Source organism: Peromyscus eremicus, chromosome 1 (genome assembly GCF_949786415.1).
Source record: "Peromyscus eremicus chromosome 1, PerEre_H2_v1, whole genome shotgun sequence".
Taxonomy (NCBI): Eukaryota; Metazoa; Chordata; class Mammalia; order Rodentia; family Cricetidae; genus Peromyscus; species Peromyscus eremicus.
Genome location: NC_081416.1, coordinates 18810869 through 18833164, shown reverse-complemented (window position 1 = coordinate 18833164; position 22296 = coordinate 18810869). Strand labels below are relative to the sequence as shown.

Sequence of the window (22296 nt, the reverse complement as noted above, 5' to 3'; positions counted from 1 at the left end):
CACATAATTTGACTCTGCAGAATGGAGGGATGAAAAGCACAGAAGGAGAAAAGTAGGAGGAAATAATGAAACCCTGCCCTACATTCCTGCCACCTCTTTTTCACCGATGTAGTTAGCTCCCAACCCATCACCCTTGTCCTAGCAATCTGCTGAATGGTTGTTGCATTTCCTGTGGTTCTGCTCATACAAACGCCACTGTTTGTAAACATGCCCACGTAGCTTTTTGTTAAATTTAACTCCTCATGTTAATGAAATACATTTGATTGTTTTCTTCTTAATCAAGTAAAGCCTACTAGAGTGCTCAGTAGCCCAATAACTGAGTTGAATACAGTAAATCTGAATAATTAAATAGCTGTTTTTATGTTGTTTCTATCTTTAGAGGTTGATAGTACCATGAGTGAGGACCAAAGCAGGAATTTATTAGTTAAAATTTCCTGCTGCTAAAAAGTCCAGTTCCCTGTGGTTTCTTCATCTATGTCTCCCCACCCACACCCACCATATCCTCCGTGATCCTAAACCCAGTTATGTCTGGTCAGTTGACCTTCTACATTGGAAAGACCATGCCCTGAGACCTCAGACCCCATATTCATAACTTCAAACATAGTTATTTTAACTTCTCTCCCAAATCACATTTTCCCATCCAAAACCATCTGGTTCCCATGTTTATCTGTTCAAGACAAGTTAACCACCTTCTCAAATTTCACCAAAGTTTTCTCTCTCCGTGGATGGTAATTTTCCACTAAGAAATAAAGCTCTTCTTCCTTTGTGAGGGTTCATGCCTTCCCAATGGCTACAGGCTAGAACAGTCGCTGTGAGATGCCAATCTGGTATCCACACCAGCTACGTGGTCTAACCCCACATGCCAGCAAAATTAGAAATGACCACATCATGGACCTTCAAATCTTGGAGAATGCCAAGAGTGCATTGTGAATGTGCTGCAGAAAGGGGGTGGTATGTGCATATTTTTACAAGATTTTAAACCAGAAGAATCAAAGCAGACATATATTTTTCTTTTTAATTAACCCTCAACTAGCCAGACAACCCAGCTAGTTGTAATTTTCCAACATAAAGGAAAACATAGTGGTAGTTCATAGATATTTATTATGAAAAACTTCATGTAACCCAGTGTCAGAGAATAAACAGACTCACTGTGTGGCTCTTCTCCCACCAGAGGCAGAGAATTCTACTCTGGCTGATGTGTGCCCCAGAGAGTTCTTTCAACCTTCTCCCCATTCTCCATGACTATGGATAATCAGTCCATCAGGAAACCATCAGTAAATGAGTTGAGAATAAGGCCCTCCTTTTCCAGGCTTGGTTCAGCTCTGCAGGGTGGACCAGTCACAGATGCAGCAAGAGAAAGCAAGTAGCCAGCACCTTCTGCCTCTGCTCTTTCCTCCATTCTTGTTGCTGGTCTCTGTCTTTAGACAACCACTAGCCTCCATGATAACTGGGTGACATTCTCAGGACCCTACACTACAACATTACCTCTGTCACCCTGTTTCTGTCCCATTTTAGCAAAGAAGTCTGGTAGTTTTGTGGCAAGCCTAGGGGGTTTTTGGCAAGAAGTCTTGAGTTCCTTCTACTCCCAGTCTTGATTTCTGCTCCAAAAATATAAACATATATATATATATATATATATATATATATATATATATATATATATAAAGTAAACCTTCACCTGTATTGCATAGGAAAAAAGATTAACCCTAGAAATTAACACATTTAAAAAGGAAATCAGAGTACTGGAAAGAGAGGCCAAAAGTTAAGAGCACTTACTGCTCTTGTAGAGGACCAGACTGAGTTCCCAGTACCCACATGGCAGCTCAAAACCCTCTGTAACCCTAGGTACGGGGGATCCAGTGCCCTCTTTTGGCCTCCATGGGTACCAGGCATTCTATATTGTGCACATATATACATGCAGGCAAAACACTTGTACACATAAAAGTAAAATTTAAAAGTTAAGAAATTTCTAAGAAGAAATCATTTTCTCTTGCTCCTCACAGCCACTTTGGGAGATGGGTAGGAATTATTATAGGGAAACAGAGTCACAGAAATTACACCATGTGGTCAGTCTTGTATGTGTAGTGTAGGTAGAGGGATGCCGATCCAGGTCCCTAGGTCTGCTTTCTCTTGCCTGGGACAGTTACTGCGTCTCTCCATGTAGGCATTTGGCACCCCCTAGAGGGCTTCAGTGAGTTTGCATTGCCATGCTAATGAATATGGTGCTTATGCTGGACTGAGTCCAAGAGTCCTTGTACCAAATATTTCAAAAATATTGAGCATGTGATTGCAAATCATTATCCGTAGGGCCTTTCTTTGAGTTTGGAGTAAAGAGAGCTTAGTGGTCCATGGATCATCTCCAGAGTACAGTGCAATTAGCTAGCTTTGCAGGTGCTTTTGTTTAAAAATGAAACTTCTCATTGGCCCCCCTGCAGTTATCATTCCCTCCCACCAAATTCATCCCTTCATTCTTCTTCTGGTGCAGATAATATTGACTTTCCCATGGCAATCCTCCCAAATCCACAAGAACACAGAGAAAGGAGAGACATCACAACTGAGGCTTCGATTGTCTATCCATAATGTGCTTTGAGATCAAAGATGATGGCGTTTTCTCCCAGAATATACAAAGAGTCCCTAAAAATAATCTTTCAGCTTTGTACAATGTGGCAAGTGGAAATATTCCTTGGGGTTGGCTCTTGTGTAGTAAACATTTGGGAACCATTAAAACTCCTTGAAACGTGAGCAAGTTCATCTGGGATCGTAACTGGGGCTGACTTGCAGAGTTCACATGGGGCTTGATGGAGGGCTGGCTCTTGGCATTTGGTTGTCTGATGTTAAACTACCAAAGAATGATGAATTTTAATAATCTTAGTTTGTACTCCTATAAGCCTATGTAATTAAACCTCACCCCCATCCAATTTGGGGAACACAGATGGCCTGTGGTAGTAACCATGGCCAAAGGAAGCCGTTCCCCCTCAACCCTCTGATGATCCAAAAGATGTAGACGGGGGGGGCACAGAACCCTTCTGCTCCCCAAATCTTCACGCTCCCAAGGGGGGTCAAACATCCTACTTGTGAATTTTGAGTTTTGATCCCTGAATAGGGTTGTGAAGGCTCCCTAGATAAAGGTGGGTACCAGTGAAGCAACAGCCCAGAACTGTTGCAGTCTTCAAAGCTCCTGTATAGTAAGTAGTACAGGATGCAGGGGATTCGGGCCAGAATCAGTTACTGTGTAAAATCTTCTTCCGTGCCTTCCTCCACCTCCCCCAGCTTTACCACATTATCTTCTCCACCCAACCTCAGTCACTCTGAACTGCTAGCCAAGACAGACAGCTCTTGCAGGATGACCACACTGCAGGACGGAGGTCTGCAAGAGCAGTTAGTGATGCTGAGTAGAAAATGGTGCTCCCTTCCACCCAGTCACCCCAGAGCCAGCTCCATGGTATGGTATAATACCAAAAGCAGGCCAAAGGCACGCTGGCCGCTTGGCCCACCTCCTGCTGGTGTCCCTGTGGTCAGCAGTATTGCGTACTGCTGTTTGATCTGCTGCTTTCAGACCTCCTTGCACTGCACTTAGGATTTTCCACGTCCCTTCATTCCCCCAAGCTGTGCCTCCGTGCTCTTAGGAAATGCCAAGGGGAATTAGACAACTTGAACTAGTTTGCCATGCTGCTGAGACACTCGTCTGTTACTGATTTCTTCTCTTTTTTTATTAAAAGCATTTCCATTTCCATTTCCCTTGCTCTGAAGCCTCAGAGTGTGTGTGCACAATTACCAAAATGCCGAGTCATCAGCATCCTACCTATTGAGGAATGTCAGGCTCTGGGACACTAAAACATCCATCTTGCACAACATTCAGATGCGCTAGGACTTTCTTTGTCACGAAATGAGGGTTATTTTTTTCCCTTAAAAATTCCTTTTACAAAACAGTTGTATCTTTTGGTGTTGAAAATCTTTGGGATTTTATAAATAAACATCCGGTGGTGTATTTACTTTAAAAAATTAAAAAAATGTTCCTCCTCACAACACAACGGCAAAGTATCTAACTGTGTTTGACATGTGAATCCCTGAGTGAAAGCAGGGTGACCTCCTTATCCTAGATGCTCATGTATGGTGAGAGTTTTATGGGGAACTAGGATGTAGTGGTTGTCTCTACTCCCAACAAGGAATGGAAGTGATTCAGGCAAACATTTCTGCAGATGGGAGAAGTTCAGTAGGTAAGAAAGGTTCTCTTTCCCTGTTATCCTTTCCAAATATCTATAGAAACATGACCGAAGATAAGAATTTGGGGCAGGAGCTGTGGGCTGTGAAGCCCCTGTCTGGTCAGGAAAAATGGAAGATAGAGGTGCTGTCTCAGGGCAACTGAAGCCACAGGTAGAGCTCACGTCTTCTTCCCAAGTTGTGCCCAAACTGAGTGGAAGCCAAGACCCATTGAGTCAGAGTTCAGCTTTCCAGACCCTGATCATATGCCAAAGAAGCTGCCCTCCTGCAAGACTACCTGGTACTCCCACAACTACCAGGCTGCCACCTGCCACCCTGCATAGCTGCAGATAGATTTAGCCAAGCCAGAACTCATCACTTTGTTTTCAAGGGACCAAGAGCACAGTCTCATCTTTCACAGTTGCTGGTACATCACTGTATCCTCTGCCACTGTCTTGTCAGTCCTTAGTCGCTCTGGAGGATCTGGTCCTCCAACACTTGTAAATAAGCAGCTTCCATGGGCCCTGACTCCAAGACTGCCTGTCTTGTGTGTGCATCCTAAGCTGCTGGCCAAGGCCTGAGGCTTCTTGAATTTAACTCCATCCAGCTGCACTTGTGGTATCCTGCTACCAACCCTAGCTTCTTAGAGGAAGGGGTTCCCCAGAGGACTATAGTTTACAGAGGAAAGGCTCGGGGACCCCAAGATCATTCTGGAGCTCTAAAACCTCTCTTTAAACAGAATGTAGATTCTAAATTAAAGTCCTTTCAAGGGCTGTTAGGTACAGATTTTTCCACTCTACATTTCCACTGAGTACCTGCCCCGGGTCAGGTTCTATGGGTGTATATTGATGATGACCAGGAAAGGCAAGGTCTCTACTCTCACTGAATTTAGAGTTAGGCAGGGCTAACGAGTGTATAATTTTCGTGAAAAGTGCTTTTTGAAGGACTGGAGGGAGGCAGTAACGGTGAACATGGGGAGATGAAGTTGACTTCTCAGGGCTCCCAGATGAAGTCTTCAGAGAAGTGAGCCTCTCCAGTGACAGCTAGGGATTGAGAAGGAAGAAACCTTGGCAGGCAGGTCTGGGAACCAAGGGACTGGCAAAGAGACCAAGGGAGAAACACTTAGGTGATTGAGGATGCCAAGGAGGCCAGAGGCCAAAAGAGGAGAAGGGCCCACGAGGAAATCAGTCAGGAAATTGGGCATCAGCAAGCAGTCTGGGTTTATTCAGATAGAATCAGAAATGAATTTATGGAAATGGATCTCAGTGGTCTCATTTTATCCATACTTTAAATTTTTTGTGATTTCAGTCACCGATGGCAGTCAAGATCCATAAATATTAAACTGAAAATTTAGGAAATAGGGAATTCATAATGTATAAGCAACTTTTATTATAGTGTATATTGTTATAATTCTGTTTTATTAGTGAATACACAATGATGGGTGATCTCTTGTTTGTAATTTAAACTTTATCATATGTATGTGTGTGTAGGGAAACACAGCATATAAGTTGGGTTTGTACTATTAGAGTTTTAGGCATCTACTGGGAGTCCTGGAATGCACCCCACAAAGGGAAAGCTGCTGTTTAAGGGTAGAAGTGAGGAGGCCAGATTGTGACCCAAGCCATGGAGATGGTAACTGTCCTTGATCAGAGACAGAGACAGAGAACAGAGGGCCTTTGGGTTAGAGGGCAATGGCAGGTCTCGGTGTGTTCCTTGGAGAGTAGGGGAGTCAAGGTGGACTCCCAGGTTTCTGAGGGTAAATAGCTGCATACAAGTAAACAGCATCTGCAGAGACAACTAAGATAAAAGTGGGATCCTCAGTTCTATAATCATACGAAAGCAGTGATTCTTGTGGTTCTAGAGAGAAGGTGATTTGACCTGTTTATTTTAATGTCTGTTCCGTGGTTTGCCAAGCTGTAACGGCTTGGCAAATAGACAAATCATCCAACTCTGTGACTCATTCCAGTAGGTGCTAATCAGACATCCTAACTGACAGCAACAGCATCTCAGGGGGCAGAATTAAATCACTGTTTCACCCTGAAAAAAACTTTGAAGATTTTGAATCTTCACTTGAGCTCTCTGAAGTAGATCTGAGTTCTGAGAAGCCAATGGCCTCCTTAGCCTCTGGGGAAGATGTGCAGAGTGGCATCAGTTGGGAAACAGAGGGATGAGAAGGGCTTTGTATTCTCTCATTAGGCTTATCCCATGGTTGAGACAATGCCTAGGGTCACCTTCAGCTTCCTCATACCTATTGGTCCTAGGGAAGATAGCTCACTTCCCATTTAAAATCAAATGGCAGGTCTTTACTGAATTTAAAGAAGCTATGGAGTATGTCTTTGGCAGAAAGTCTGTGGATTATTCCAGGCTCCATTTGTGCTGGACCGGAGCCTTTCCATGACTCCCATTTTCAAGGACCACTGTGGCTCTCCTCAGTGCTGTGTCCCCAGATGAGGCAAGACATTCATAGAACCAAAGGGAGTTAGTTCCTGCTACACATCTTCAACATGCAGAGTCCTAGAGTTCTACAACCAAACATCCCTGAAAGATACTAGTCCAGAAGCCCGAAGACCAGGGCCTGGCTCAATCCATACAGCCCTGTTTCTGCCACAAAAATCAAGGAGTTGAACCTTTCCTTACAAGTTGATATAAACAGTTATGAAAGACAAAGATAAAACATTTTAACTGCATATTAGCATGCTATACAACTTGTAAGTATTTACCCTTATGGCTTATGGGCCTCTCTTTACACTTGTGATCCAGGGCCTGCCACTGTTGAGGCAGACCTGAGTTTAGCCACACTAAATTATGGCCATGGTGAAGTGACAGGTGATTCTGAAGACGTATTTTGGTCTCTCTAAAAGGATTTGTTGTTGCATTGTGTACAGTGCCTTGCCCCATTAGAGGGGTTCTCTGCTCTGTACCATGTACATAGCACTATTCTTGTATGTTTGGGGGTCCTCTTGTACATAACTTGAAGACAGGAGCCAGGACAGCCCACCTCTGCCCACCATCTAGGGAAAACAAGCACTCTGGCTTCCTCCCTGGGTCAGGTGGTGCCTCACAGGAGGCAACCCCAACAAGCCACTCCTTTCTTGGTGGAGTGTGGGCCCCTGACCCTGCAATGCCACCACTGCCTGGTAGTGCCATGGGACCTCGGTAAACAGCACCTTTTTCTCTCTTCCTCCTTCCTCTTGTCCTTCCTCTTCTTTTCCCACCTGCCATTCCTTGCCTCTTCTCTCCATCCCCTCCCTCTTCCTCACCATCTGCAGTAAACCGGTCCCCTTCTCGATGCAGCGGCTTGAATCGCTCTGAGTCTCCAAACCGAGAGCGCAGTGACTTTGGTGGGAGCAACACGCAGCTGTACAGCAGCAGCAACAACCTCTACACACCCGACTACTCGGTGCACATCCTCAGTGATGTGCAGTTTGTGAAGGTAACGCCTCCAGGAGGGCAGCTGGCTGCGGGAGTGGGACAGGCCCTTCTCCTCATTCCATCCCCCTGTCCCAGGACCATGCTGGGTGGCAGCCCCTCCCTGACTGTACAAAGCCCTGCTTTTAGTAAGCTTGATCATGACTGCTTATTATTATTATTGTTGTTAATCATTTGTCCCAGTCAAGACTCCCGATCCTTTATTTCATGTGGAGACACTAAGGCACAAATTAAAGGGAGATGTGCTTGCCTGAGATACATTTCTAGACAGAACTGTCTCTTTTGGACCCCTGCCATTGGCACTGGAGTGATTCTGTCCATTTCTTTCAAGGTCAGTCAGCAAGGGAATAATAAGCCAAGCATGTAGAAAAACCATGATCATCTTCTACGACAATATACTGACTTATATGATAGCATTTCTAAGCCGTAAATGAAAATGGGTCACTGAAGAACCCACTCTGAAGTGCAGCATGGACAGAGGCACTGAGGAGAAAGGCTGATGTCTCTTCAGATCTTTCCGTAGGGTTGCAGCGCCTAGGAGTCCTTTCAGTCTTCTACCTTTCTCTTACTCTGCTGGATTTTCTTTCCTGGCATCCAGCAAACCATTATAAACTCGGCCCTGAGACCTTAGCTAGAGCCCACTTATCCCAGTGCAATGAAGCATCCAGCGAGTACACTTGGTAACTGCCTACTGTTGAAATCACACGGTGACAGGAGGTCATTTCCTTCTGCCCACAACACTGATTACTTCTAGGGTGTGCTGGCTGGTTTTGTGTGCCAGGACTCTGCAGATACTTCAGTGATAGTCAGCCAATAAAAGTAGCCGTGAAAAGAAGAAACCACTGAACATGACCAGCAAAAGGGGCAGAACGTGCCAGAGGGGGGCGTATGGCGGTTCGAATAGGAAGGGCCCCCATAGACGCATGTGTCTGAATGCTTGGCTCACAGGGAGTGGCACTATTAAGAGGTGTGGCCTTGTTGGAGGAAGTGTGTCACTGTGGGGACAGCTTTGAGGTCTCAGATGCTAGGCCTATGTGGCATTCCCTTCTGCTGCCTGGGGATCAACATGTAGAACTCAGCTCCGTCCCCAGCACCATGTCTGCCTTTCCTTTATAAGAGCTGCCGTGGTCATGGTGCCTCTTCACGGCAATAGAAACCCTTGACTAAGACAGGGCCGGGTAAGGACTGCTGGGTGGACAGCACTCTGCGAGGATCTTCTCTGAGTCCTTTACCGGAATCACCTGCTCCATCTCACTACCACTCTCTGAGGTGTGTGCTACCGCCATTCCCGTTGTACAGATGACTTTGAGGCTTGAACGCAAGATCATCTGGCTGAAAACATGGTGGAATCACGCTTCAGAGTTGACACTTCTGTCAGCTTCTGGAGTCCAGGCCCTGGAATCATTGGACTGAAGGGAGAGTTGTGGAAAGTTAGCCCAGGGAGAAGCCACCACAGCCTAGCTGAGAACTACTCAGGGCTGTGACTAGACATCTAACAGGCCTGGGAGCAGAGAGGATTACTTCACTCCCTGTGGCTTCCAGCCTGGAAAACCTCTCAGTGCTCCTGCGGACCTTCCTCCGAGGTGGAGGTAGGAGGAGGGTGGTAAGAGGGGCCAGTGTGCTAGCTCCACCGGTTTGCAGTGTTGGGCTCAAAATTTCAGGACACAGTTTATCAGCCATCTCGCGTTGTCTGCTCTGCCTTAGCACTGAGGAGATACTGTGCCAGCTGCCTCTAGAGCTTCCAGCAGCAGGGTGAGGGAGGCAGGTTAGCACGTCATAAACCAGGTAAGTTCAAGTGCTGATGACGGAGCCATGGCATGAAGAGAGACTGGGCAGAGAGACGAGTGAGTCGGCTACTCCTGAAGTGGCCATCAGAGAGGGCTGAGGAGAGGGCACTTGCTGAGGCCTGACGAGGGAGGGAGGGAGCATGCTCAGAATGGAAACCACAGTGCTGGGGGTGTCGCGGATCTGAACACTGGCCTGTGAAGAGCAGAGGCAGTTGCTGGTGTGAGATGGGAAGGGGGCGTCGGAAGCAGAGCCCCTGGGCCCTCTGGGGCAGCATTATGGAATTTGGGTTCTAGTTTTAGCACATTGCTCCATCAATTGGGAAGGGAAAAAAACTGTTAAGTAGGATTAATAGTTTTCTGAAGCCACGGGTTTAAAGGGCATTTAATTGGTCACCATTCTCAATTTTTAAACATTTGGATGGGGGAAAGAGGGGAGGAGGCCTTTTTTTTTCCCCCTTGGATCTTCCTGTTCAATTCAGGAAGTCAATTCCGGCTACTGTCACAAATTACCATAGTATGTATGGCTTAATCTGCTATAGGCTGGCAGGTCAAGGTCAGTGTGTGTTGAGGGCCCACTTTCTCACAGCCTTTGAGTCCTCAGATGTTAGAGAGCAGAGAAAGGAGACAAGACCTCACAGAAGAGAAGGCACAGCGCCCACCACCCTTAAGACCTGACCCCCTCCCAAAGCCCTCCTGAATGCCTTCTCCTGGGGGATTAGGTTTTAGCATGTAGTGTATAGATTCTGGGGGTCAGATGGCACTATTTATGGCTGAAGTTCAGAAAAATCAGTAATGCGAGAAATCCAGAGTCTATTTAATGAGCAAGGGAATTTATTAGGGTACAGGTAACTCACTATAGCACAGGCATTTATTGTAGGGTCCGGGAAAGCCGAGCTATGTCCCATGCTGATCTTCCTCTAAGATCTGCCTGGTCAGTCCCAGCATCCAAACCCACGAGGAAGTAAAGAGAGTGCTGCGTACATACATCCCAGGTCTTAAGGGTGTTCTCCCCAGCCCCAGCAGCCATGACCCAGGGGCATGTACTTCAAGGTCATAAGCAGATGTAAGAGTTACCTGCTACCTCACTAGGGGCTGTACTTCAAGGTCATAGCTGGAACAGCTACGCACTACAAATTAGTGTCCAGTCTGGTTTGCTGCTGTGGAGTGGAAAGTGAGATTCTTTATCCATCAGGTTTAAATAAGCAGCTGTGGGAGCTGAGGGTTTGGAGGAGGTCCTTATCTTGACTAGATTGGATAGGACAATAGGGCCTGGATTTGGAAGTCCCTCAGAGGAATGTATTGAGAAGAAGACCTTGGCTAGAGGAAATTTGTAAAGGTTTTCCTAAAACTCGTCCCCACTCCTAGACCTAAGAAAAGGGAAATTTCCCCAAATAACAAGGAAAACTTTCCAGCCTGAGACAGCGAGAACCCCGAATCTAAGGCCACTTCTCAGGAGATCTGAGAATCGTACGTTTCTTTTTGTCACATGAGAGGATCGGGTTCTGGTCCAAGCTGCCGGGAAACACCAAACAGAGTCCTTTTTTTCCACCTAAATGTTTTAAAGTTGAGAAGGGTGTCTAATTATAGGGTTAGTCAAACTCTTTACACCTGTGGCTTCAGAAAACTTTTCTACTGAGGGGCACTTTTCAAATTCAAGACAAATGCATTAGGGGTTGGTTTTCTCCTTTGCTGTGTAATATAAGATCGTTCTTAAAATGTAAGCGAAAAATCCCCTCCTCCCGATTCAAAAGATGCTCAGGAACTTGCTGAGGCAACTTCCCCCACCTCTCTCCCAGCTCTGACCTTCTCTTTAGCCAGGAGAATCTCTATGCTTTCTTATTTTATTGTGTTGTTCTGAGGATTGAACCTGGGGCCTCAGATACCCCAGGCAAGTGATCTGAGCCATACAGTCCCTGTGGACCTAAAGGACCACTGCATGGAGAAGTGTTTTCATGGGCCCAAACTCCAGTGGCTGGCTGCAAAAGGTCCTCAGTGACCTTCCTTGTCCAATAAACTTAAGTTCCAAAATTATTAAGTTAAAGAGAAATACAATTTCAAGACAAGTTTAAAATGAGATAGAAAGGTACATCTTATGGTTCTTCTGGGAAAGGTTTTAAAGTCATAATTCATAGATGTTAATATATTTAAAGCCACCAATCCTTGTGAATTTTTTGTTTTGTTTTCAGGGTTTTGTTTGGTTGGTGTTTTTTGTTTGTTTGTTTGGTTGGTTGTTTGGTTGTTTGGTTTGGTTTGGTTGTTTTGTTGTTGTTGTTGTTGTTGGTGGTGGTGGTGGTGGTGGTGGTGGTGGTGGTGGTGTGTGTGTGTGTCCTGTAGGCATCATTGTTAAGCTAAGAATCTTGGGCAGGTACCTTAGAAGTGTGGGTTGTATGACTTTGACCAAGATCCCCATCACCATCTAGTGGTAAAATCCCTAAATTGCAGGATCGTATTTTGAAGGCTAATAAACCATCCCCAAATCACAAGTTCATGAAATGGCAAGAGATACTCACAGCCTAAAGGTTCATTTCTGGGTGCCTTGGCTGCCAAATCAAGATGCCCAAAAGAGAAGCTTACCTTTTGTTAGTTTCGAGGTAATAATTTAGGAGATGCTTAAATTATTAACTGGCCCAAGTTAGAAAAGACATTCTAAACCCAGTTACTGTTAGGACATGGTTGCATTGCAGCAAGAACGAGAGGGGAAATGGTGTCTGTTGGAAATCAGTTTGTTTAGCTTCCTCAGACAATCACTGTGCATTCCCTGAGCGTTAGCAATGCAGATGACCACTGTGCAGTGTGTTAAATATCTGACTATAAGATACAAATATGAGGGCTGGAGAGATGGCTCAGGAGTTAAGAGCACAGGCTGCATGTCCAGAGGACCCAGGTTCAATTCCAAGCACCTATATGATATCTCACAACCATCTATAACTCCACTTCCAGGGGATCTGGAACCCTGTTCTGGCCTCCATAGGCACCAGACATACATACAGGCAAAACACCCAGACACATAAAAACTTTAAAACTAAAAAAAAAAGAAAGAAAGAAAGATATAAACATGTAAAATGTAAAATGTTTTATATAAAAGCAACCTTGCAAATAGTTAAGAGGGAAAAAATAAGTTAAATAACAATGACCAGTGCAGGCACTAAACTATGTGGCATTTTTAAAGCACTATATTATCTGGAGATTGTCTGAACCTTTCAAAATTAGGAAGGAACCTGAGCGGAATTAAGGCAGTGTCGTGTGCAGCGCCGCCCACAAATGGCTATGCAAGGCCAGTAGATGTAGCACAGTGAAGAGACCTCGAAAAGGGTCTGGCTGCCCCAGTTCTGGGCTGGTAGCAGTGAGAACTGTTGACCAGCAAGGCCATGGTGAGAAAATGTTTTCACCTGTTTCTCTCTTGTTTGTTTTTTGGAGACAGGGCGGTACAATGTAGCTCTCATTGGTCTGTTTCTCATTTCTTTACTAGACAGTATTTCTGTTTAACAGTAACATGCTAAATTGAAGAGTTGTCAGGGCTGGGAGTGTAAGGCAGCAGTGCCCCATTTGTCTGGCATGTACTAAGCCCTGGGTTCCTCCCCTACCACTGATAACAAAACTTGCTCCAAGGGAGATATTTGGATATTTGAACCTGCATCCATTTTTCAAACCAGAGTGTATGTCAACGGTTTCTCTTTTCTAATTTTGTTTAGATGTAGTCATTTTATTTTCTGTGTATGCGTGTTTTGTTCACATACATGGCTGTGTATGCCTGGGCATCAGACCAGGTCCTCTGCAAAAACAAGTGCTCCGAATTGCTAAGCCTTCTCTATAGCCCCTTATGTCAAGAGGTTTGGGGTTTTTAAGTGATGCATTAGCACAGTGATACTTTAAGGTTTAATTTTTTTTTTCTTAGAGCAGTGTGAAAGCAAAGCTGTAAGAACAGAGAGGTAATCGATCAACGGCACCTTCCCTTTCTCACAGCTACCTACGGACACGCAGACCCTCCCCCCAACTCTACCCTTTATCCAGTATCCAGGGCCAACCACTGGCCCCGACACACACACACCACTGTGCCTCTCCTAACGCCCAGTCCTGGCTGTAGCTGTCTGAATCTTCTTTATAGCAGGCATCTTAGCTGGACTTTCTATTGCTGTGATGAAACACCACGACCAAAGAACCTTGGGAAGGGAAAGGGTTTATTCGGCTTACACTTCCACATCACTGTTCATCATCAAAGCAAGTCAGGACAGGACAAACTCAAGCAGGGCAGGAACCTGGAGGCAGGAACTGATGCAGAGGCCATGGAGGAGGGCTGCTTACTGGCCTGTTCCTCTTGGCTTGCTCAACCTGCTTTCTTATAGAACCCAGGACCACCAGCCCAGGGGTGGCCCTGACCCACAACTGGCTGGACCCTCTCCCATCAACCACTAAGAAGATGCCCTAGAGGCTTGCCTACAGCACAACCTTATGCAGGCCTTTTCTCAGCTGAGGCTCCCTCCTCTCCAGGGACTCTAGCTTGTCTTAAGTTGACGTAACACTAGGCAGGACGACAGGGTCAACAAGTGGGGGTATAGCATGGTGAATGCTTCCAATGGCAGGGACCTCAGCATCTCACAGGGGTCCCTCCCTTAGAGTTGTTATCAAGTAGTCATTAACTCCTGTATCGTTCTCCCCCCCCCCCCTCCCCAGCAGTGTCTGAAGCGGAGCTCAGTACAGGTGCAGCAGGGGCGGAAACTTCCCAAGTATGCAAACGGAGTAAAGGAAGATAGAGCATTTTACAGCAGTTCCATTCCCCTGGTTTAGATATGGTTTGAGTGTGTCCCCAAGGGTTAACGAAGTCCCCAGTGTAACAGTATTAGGAGGCGGGTCTTCCAAAGGTGGAGCCTAGAGGAAAGTGAGTGGGTTTGGGGGTGCACCATTGAAGGGGATTAGTGTCGTTTTCCTAGGACTGGATTGGTCTTCAGGAAATCAGTCAAACAAGGTTCGCCTGTGTGTCTAGCCCCTTGCTGCAGTCAGCTGTTTCTCTTCATGCTTCTCTGGCTTGTGATACAGCCAGGGAGGCGCTCACCAAGCACCAACTCCACGCGGGTTATACTTTCCAACCACGGGGCTCTCGAGCCAGACAAACCTCTTTTCTATGTAAAGTGCAAGGCTTAGCTAGTTTGCTGTGGCAACACAGAAGAGGTCCAGGCAGGTTCTTCCAAGTGCACTGCGAAGTCTAAAGCCAGTAATAAGAATGAGCAGTGGGAACTGGTGGTCAGCAAGGAAAGGATCCTCCCTTGTCCTTCCCCTGCTGGGCTTAATGCAGCCCTTCCTGACATCAGGCCTCAGACCAGGCATTGCAAAGCACCCCAATGGAGCTGCTTATGGACAAGTGTCTACAGAGCTCTTCTGAGCCTCCGTCCACTTCCTTCCAGATCACACGACAGCAGTACCAGAATGCACTCACGGCCTGCCACATGGACAGCTCGCCCCAGTCCCCAGACATGGAAGCCTTCACTGATGGGGACTCCACCAAGGCCCCCACGACCCGGGGCACACCCCAGACTCCAAAGGATGACCCAGTCCTCACACTCCTGAGCAACAGGACCAGCTTGCCGTGTGAGTCAGTCTGGAAGATAGGTTGGGCTGCTGTGTGGTACGAACGGCCCTCCCTTCCTTCTCCACTTCTGCCCAGCAGCCATCTTGTGCCTCACAGAGCCACAGGGCTCCTCCAAGGCACAGAGGTAATGTACTCACTGTCCTCCCTAGGCAGCCGCTCAGATGGTCTGAGAAGCCCCGGCGAGGTCGTATACCTGAGGATGGAGGAGATGGCCTTCCCCCAGGAAGAAATGACCAGCTTTGAGGAGCACAAGACACACCAGCTCTCGCTGTCCCCTGCAGCTGTTCCCACAACAGCAGGTCAGAGCTGGGTCCAGAGGAGCAAGGAGATCACCACTCTGGGACGCAAGCATGATTCAGAACAAGCTGGCTTGGGGGAACCCTGGGACCCCAGCTCCTGTATCACAGAGAGAGAGGGGAGAGAGGGATGGGGTGAGGAGGGTGCTGTCAGCATTTACCAAGCTCCTACCATGTATCGGGCCCATCTAATTCATCTTTCCAGGAAAACCTGACCAATGGTGGGAGCTGTCTTCTGCCTGGATTCAGGCTCTAGACTCTCAATTCAGAATTTTTTTTTTTTTAACACAAGGTCTCATGTAACCCAGGCTGGCCTCAGACCTACTTTGTAGCAGAGGATGGCCTTGAACTTCTGAGCCTCCTGCCTCTGCCTCCCAAGTGTTGAGATTACAAGCATGTGCCACCACACTGGATTTTTAGGAACTATGAAATTTTAAGCAAATTACTCAATCTAAGGTTCAGTTTCCTTATCCTAATAGGTAAATTTCCGGAGTAAGTTAATAAATGTAAATAATGGTAGTTATATCATAAAGCAGTTTCAAGTCTAAGTGAGAGAATGGATATATAGAGCACACCGGTGCCTAGTATCACACTCTATAAATATTACAACTACCCTATAGATAAGTTCAGCATGCTGCACTCTGACATCAAGGGCAGCTTTGTGGCCGCTGCCCTACAGAGCGAGTTCCAGGACAGCCAGGGCTACAGAGAAACCTTGTCTGGAAAAACCAAAAAAGAAGAAGGAGAAGAGGGAGGAAGGAAGGGAGGGAGGGAGGGAGGGAGGAAGGAAGGAAGGAAGGATGGAAGGAAGGAAGGAAGGAAGGAAGGAAGGAAGGAAGGAAGGAAGGAAGAAAGAAAGAAAGAAAGAAAGAAAGAAAGAAAGAAAGAAAGAAAGAAAGAAAGAAAGAAAGAAAGAAAGAAAACTGACATCAGCCACCATCCTCACTGTGGGGCTCTTCACTTCCTCTGGGCCACAGAGCAGGCCAAAATCTCTGGAACTTTCCCTGTGTTCTCAGATCCCTTCATATGAGACCCGGTTCACCTCTGCCTTGACGGTGGAGCTGCTCAAAGCTCCCTGTGTCCCAGCAGCAATGAGATCCAGCTTTCCTCACGAAGGTAGACAGCCTCAAGCTTTGGGCACTCCACACACCTACCCACCAGGCCATCAGTCCCAGGGCTTCAGAGCTGCCTCACTCTGCACCAAGTATCCAAAGCAAAGATCTCCAGAGGCTCCTGAATTTGTAAGATCAGTGAGACAACGTGTACCAAACCCAGAGAGATGGCACAAACAGTCACCAGTCCAGGATTTGAACTAAAAAAAAAAAAAAAAAAAAAAAAAAAATGAGATCTTTTTCTCCCCCACACACCAAATTTAGGAGCTCTGCTAAAGCATGTAGTTAGGAGATAGAGCAAAGGAGAGGGAATGGAGATGGATGGACATTGGAGAACATCTAGCCCACCTCTGAGTGGACTTGAGAACACACAAGGTTGAGCATCATCAACACCCAGTGACCATGTTAGAAGTGGACTCCATGTCAGGGCTTTGGGTGCAGGTCAGTTTCCAATACAGCACCCTGCCTCCCAGCTGGGGCCCTTTCTGGGCTCTGAGATTCTAGGAAGAGGGGCATGTGCCCAGTTGTTGCTGAACCTTTGTTTTTATAGGTAAAAGAAAGTGACATCTAGTGGCCTCAGGTGTCCTTTTTGTCTGGCACAGACACTAGGCAGAGCACACAGTATGTTCTCCCTCTCTCTTGCCAGATGGCATTTGAGGAGAGAGAATTATTTCTGAATCATAGACTGCTGGATTACAGCGCCTATTGTCTCTCTGATTCTTCCATGGCAGTAAAAATGTCATTTGCTAACTAATAGACAACACCCTTCAGGATACACCCAAGTTGTCTTATGACTTACACACACACATACACACACACACACACACACACACACACACACACACGCACACGCACACGCACACGCACACGCACACTCATACACTGTTCAGTATTGCTACTCACTGAGACACTGAGAGGTCCTACCCTTCCACCCTGTCACTCACAGAGAGGCAGCACTCAGAATCTCCCTGCCTGGTCCTGACACTTAAGTTGGAGACCTGAGTTTACTCTCCTTTCAGCTTCCGAGGCTGAATGCTGTAACATCCACCTGGAGCCAGAGGCCAGCCCCTGCAGCAGCGACTCTGAGGAAACCATGGGCAAGAAGCTGCTGAGAACCTTGAGTGAGTATCTTCTCTCTCTGACCAAAGCTCCTCACCAAGTATCAGGAACAGCGTGTTAGGATCCTTCTCCCAGGGGAAGACTTGCAAGCCCTATGAGACACACCTCTGGAAAGACACAACAAGGCCTAAGCTAGTGCCATGCCTGGGATGCTGTTCGAATCTGTCCCATTCCATTGGTGATCTGGTGGTAAGAGTCTGCAGACATGCCCTGAGGTCAAATTCTGACCTCCTTCCTCCTCCTGTTCTTTATGGGTAGAGATCTTTGGATCACTAGGCCCATTGTTTTATGTGACCACAATGGCAGGGTTAAATAATCGCAACAGAGACCTTAGAACCCACAAAACCCATAATACTCACTATATAGTCCTCTGAAGAAAACCTCTGTGTCCAGGAGACGCCACAGGAAGTGACACAGGGGCCAGGGAGATGGGTCAGTGGTAAAGGTGCTTGCTGCAAGCCTGAGGACCTGAGTTTGATTCCCACACCCCACATGGCGAGAGGAGAGAACTGACTCACAACTAGTCGCCTGACCTCCACATGTATACCACGGCACCACAAAACCTCACACACATGTGCAAATGCGCGCGCACGCGCGCACACACACACACACACACACTCAATGTTCTTTAAAAGAGAGAAGAGAGAGCAGTATCCTCCTTAGACAGCAGTCAGTGGCAGAGAGAGCGGGATGAAAATGTTCCTTCCTGAAAATCGCGGCGCTGCAAAAGTGTCTCGTCCGTCTTTGAGGACATTTATGCAGCCACCATCACTGGCCCAGAGTGGGCAGATGTTCTGAAACGGAGCCCTTGGGAATGGCTCCCAGCTCTACCCGCCAACTCCAGCCCATGGGACATCAAAGACTGGGAGACTAGTACTTTTTTGGGGAGTCTGGAAGTCACTTGAGCTGGGGCTGTCCAGGGAAGGGAGAGAAAGCATTTCAGGGCCTACCTTAGTCCCTTCCATGAACTCTCTGTCTTAGACTAATGCCTGGGATTGGGGTTTTTTTTCAAAGAGGTTCCTATTTGGGGAAACTACTTCAGGGTACAGATGTGTTGACATCAGCACCGTGGTGTAATGCAGGTTCTGTTGCATGCATTCCAAAGTGGGGGTTTGTCTCCTCTTCCACCTCTGTGTGGAGGAGCCCTCAGCCTGCTGAGGCTGTCCTCCCTAGCTCCGGATTGATGCTGACAACCTGTTTTTCAGGTGGTCGGAAAAGGAAGAGGTCAGCAGATGGAGAGAGAGCCTCCGAGGAAAACTCCAATTTAACACCTCTGATCACATGATGAGGGGAAGACCTCATTGGCTGGGTGTGAGATTGCAAGGCTTTGGGGGAAGAGTCACCCTCCCATCACTTGCTTCCCCCAAGGCCTCCCACCGGTGACAGAACACTCTGCCCTCCACCTTACACCCTTCTCAGTCAGTTTGGCGAGTTTCCCAGTTGTCCCCAGTGTGACACAGAAGGAGATGCCTGTAATGGAAGATGCTAGACGTGGTCTCGTCCATAGCATAGTCCAGGACTGGCAGGGAGGTGACTCCAAGCTGACAAAGCCACTCTGAGGCTCCCAGTGATATTCTTTGTTCTTTGGTGTCCTTGAGCCACAGGACACCCATGTCCTGGAACCCACCATGCTTTCTTCCAGAACAAAATAACCCTTTCTACCATAGTTCATGCTTAGCAGTAACTCGGGAGGTGATGCAGACAGAGAGGTGTATTAGAGTCTAGAGGAGCAGGTACGAAGATCAGTTCCAGGGATGGACAAGGATTCTTCCACCAGAATTTCAGAGTGTGGGACTCACTGTCAGTGCCTGGATTCTCTCTGAAGCCTGGGGAAGGGCAAGAGAGGAAGCCTTGGGTCACTGTATCTCCCCAGGACGTGTGAGTTTGGGCTTCCAGTAATTAATCTCTCAATAAGCCTGCTTCACAAGGGGAGGATCAGGGAGCACAGAGACCAAGTTGTGAGCCAGACGTGGAACTTCAGGTTTTAAGTGAAAATCAAAGCAGGAAAAAAAAAAGATGTACATGAAAAAGATTGTTAAGTTACAGTGAGTTTAGCCATGATAAACCAAAGAGTGCCCAGTTCAGCCAGGAAGGATCCGTGCTGTCACGGGACTTCAGTGTGCTTGACACAGGAATGTTGAATGCTCGCTTTTCTTTTTCACATATCCCCACTGTCAGCCGCTTACTATATCCCTTGCTGGTCAGCTAAGTATTCCAAAAATTTACTAGATCCAGGGGGTTTTAGTCCTGGATGTTAAGGCAGATGCAATTCCAATCACAACCACAAGATGGCAGAGTGAGCATGCATATCTACTCCTAAGACTAATGTAGGTATTGGGGAACGCAGCCAGCCTAAGGGAAAACATAAGTCAAGTTTGAGTTATTTGAGTTTCTGATTTATTTCCCAGCCCTTGCACACCTCCAGTCAGTACCCAGAGATGCAGTTCTGCCTGCTGCATCTCCAAGCCATTCCCAAGCCACCTTTTCCCCTCCCCCACTCAGTCACAGGCAGATGGACAGCTGACAATTCCTCTACGTTATCTGTGTCTCAAAGGAAAATGATTGCCCACAGGAACTTTACTTAACTCAGGGGTTGTTAACCTGGGGCTGTTACTCCAGGGGAGTCCGTAGTTTGACTTCAGAGGGCCTATGAAGCCCTTAAAACTGTCGGAACTTAGCGTTTTTGTGTGTTTTCCAGAGACTTGAAGCTTTCTTAATATTCTCAAAGTTCCCAGACCCACAAAGGCTTTTAATAGTTTTAAATAGTGGAACTTTCAGCCCGGTGTTTCTGCAATGCAGAGTGAATATTGGACACTTTGAGAATGGTGTTTAATTGTAAGTGGTCAAGCGTTCTTGTGAATGGGGGAAGGCTGGCACCCACCAAGACAGGGTCCTCAGAAATCCTTGGCACACCACACAGTATGGTACAACCTACATCCCATGTAACTTTTGCCCATTGTCTACCAAACCACAGTTGGTATTGCCAAGAGGGCCCCGGCCGACGGGAGGGAAGACTGGAGCCAGGGTGCCTCGTCTGTGTGTGTGTCCCTGACTTCACAAGCCCCTTGCTTAGCCTGGCTGGCCTGAGGCTCAGCCATGCATGTGTTCTAGCTAATTCCATAGCCACCACTCCCTGTCTGCTCCTGCCTGGTCAGGATAGATAGTGCCAGCACTCAGTGCTGGGGGTCTCGGACCTAGGCCAGTAAGTGATGAGTTTTGAACGAGAATTCGCAAGGGAGCCTGCTGGACAAACAACGCTCCCTCTCATTATCCCTTAGGCCACCAGCCCAGGCCACTGCTGTTGCATTATCCCCTCCCCCCGCAGAACCTCTAAGGAGCCTGTCACCACTCCTTATCTCCCAGACCCCCACATTTTCTTCAGGTTAAAATAAATTTTAAAAAAAGATTTTAAAATAAAGCATTTATGAAGGCTCAATAAATTGTAAATAATTTTTGAATAAAATGAAAATGTGTTTCCTGGACTGTGGACACTTCAATTGCCCGTGGAATTTCGGAGTTCTAAAGTGGTGTCACGTGAGATGTGTGTTGGACAATGCACGGGTGTAAACATCGCACCTGTGGCCCTGCTGCCTGGAGGAGCACTCGAGGCAGCTGTGGGGCTGAGGTAAGGTTACGGGAAGTTCGGGTACTTCACTTTGGAGGCCGGATGGGTCCGATTTTATAAGAATGAAGGGCAGCAGTGGGAAGTGAAACAGGAACCTGGGTGTGTAAATGGAGACAAGGGAGTATTAAGGATGAGAAGGGACGCCGCCAGCTGAGTCATGTGACCATGAGAAAAGTGCAGGATCCTGGGGGCCAGACCCAGACACGCCCGAGACTCCGCTGCTCACACTAGCAGGCTCCGGCAGACTCTCCGGAAAGAAGGCATGCATCCAGTGGTTCCTGAGCAGAGGTGAGAGGGAAGACCAGGGGAGTGGGCCAGAGGACACGGTGCGCTGGAAGCCAGCTCTGGATGGTGGAACAGCCAGGCCACTGGCAAGGTGTGTGACACCACCATTAGTGGGCCATGCAAGAACAGTTTAAGATTCTCCTCGGAGACTCAACAGACGCTGTTCAATCCCTAATACAGTAACAATTGTTTTGCTCTGGGCTTTACTACCAAGTGTTGTAATAAGGACCCATTAGATCATTTCTCAAAACTGCCCCGCAAAGGTGCTGATGTTGCCTGAGAAGTTGGATAACTTGCTTACGGTTGCCCTGCCATGAACTGGCAAGTCTGAGTGTCCTGTTTGTGAGTAGACAGACTCTGACACTAATCCCACCTCTGAAGTCCACCATGCACCATGTCTGAGAGGTCCTACAGCTTTCCCCAAACATCCAGAGCCCTAGACACAGTATAGGACACACTAACCAAAGGCTATATACACACACACCACCAAATTCTCACTTGACTTTTTTTTAATTCTAAAAGCATCTTTAGCACACTGGAACAGCCACTGAAGCTGTCCCTTATTTTTAATGGTTTTAGCACTTCCCCTAGAGAAAAATTACTTTTCCCTAACAAGAAAAATTAACTACATCCTAGTAAAAGTTTCCTGAGTAGAACTAATTTTGGATCAAGTGGTCAAGATTATATTGTTAAAGACTTATTTATGTGCATGCCTTAGTCTATGTAGGTACCACTGGAAGCCAGAAGAGGTGGTCAGATGCCCTTGAACTGAATCACAGGCAGTTGTGAGGCACCATGCGTGGGTGCTGGGAACCAAATCCCAGTCCTCTGTAAGAGCCACAAGCAATCTTAACCCACT

At 47.0% G+C, this 22296-nt stretch overlaps 1 protein-coding gene across 1 annotated transcript in view; it reads left to right on the top strand.

The window, feature by feature from the left end:
- The window catches only part of Cnnm1 (cyclin and CBS domain divalent metal cation transport mediator 1), a 56472-nt gene extending 35520 nt beyond the window's left edge, over window positions 1–20952 (top strand). Inside the window, exons 7-11 of the mRNA XM_059257807.1 lie at window positions 7470–7633; window positions 14816–14999; window positions 15150–15299; window positions 17428–17529; window positions 18733–20952. Coding sequence (XP_059113790.1) covers window positions 7470–7633; window positions 14816–14999; window positions 15150–15299; window positions 17428–17529; window positions 18733–18812 — 680 coding nt within the window. The 3' untranslated portion in view covers window positions 18813–20952. The remainder of the gene's footprint in view (window positions 1–7469; window positions 7634–14815; window positions 15000–15149; window positions 15300–17427; window positions 17530–18732) is intronic.
- The last annotated feature ends 1344 nt before the right edge of the window (window positions 20953–22296 follow it).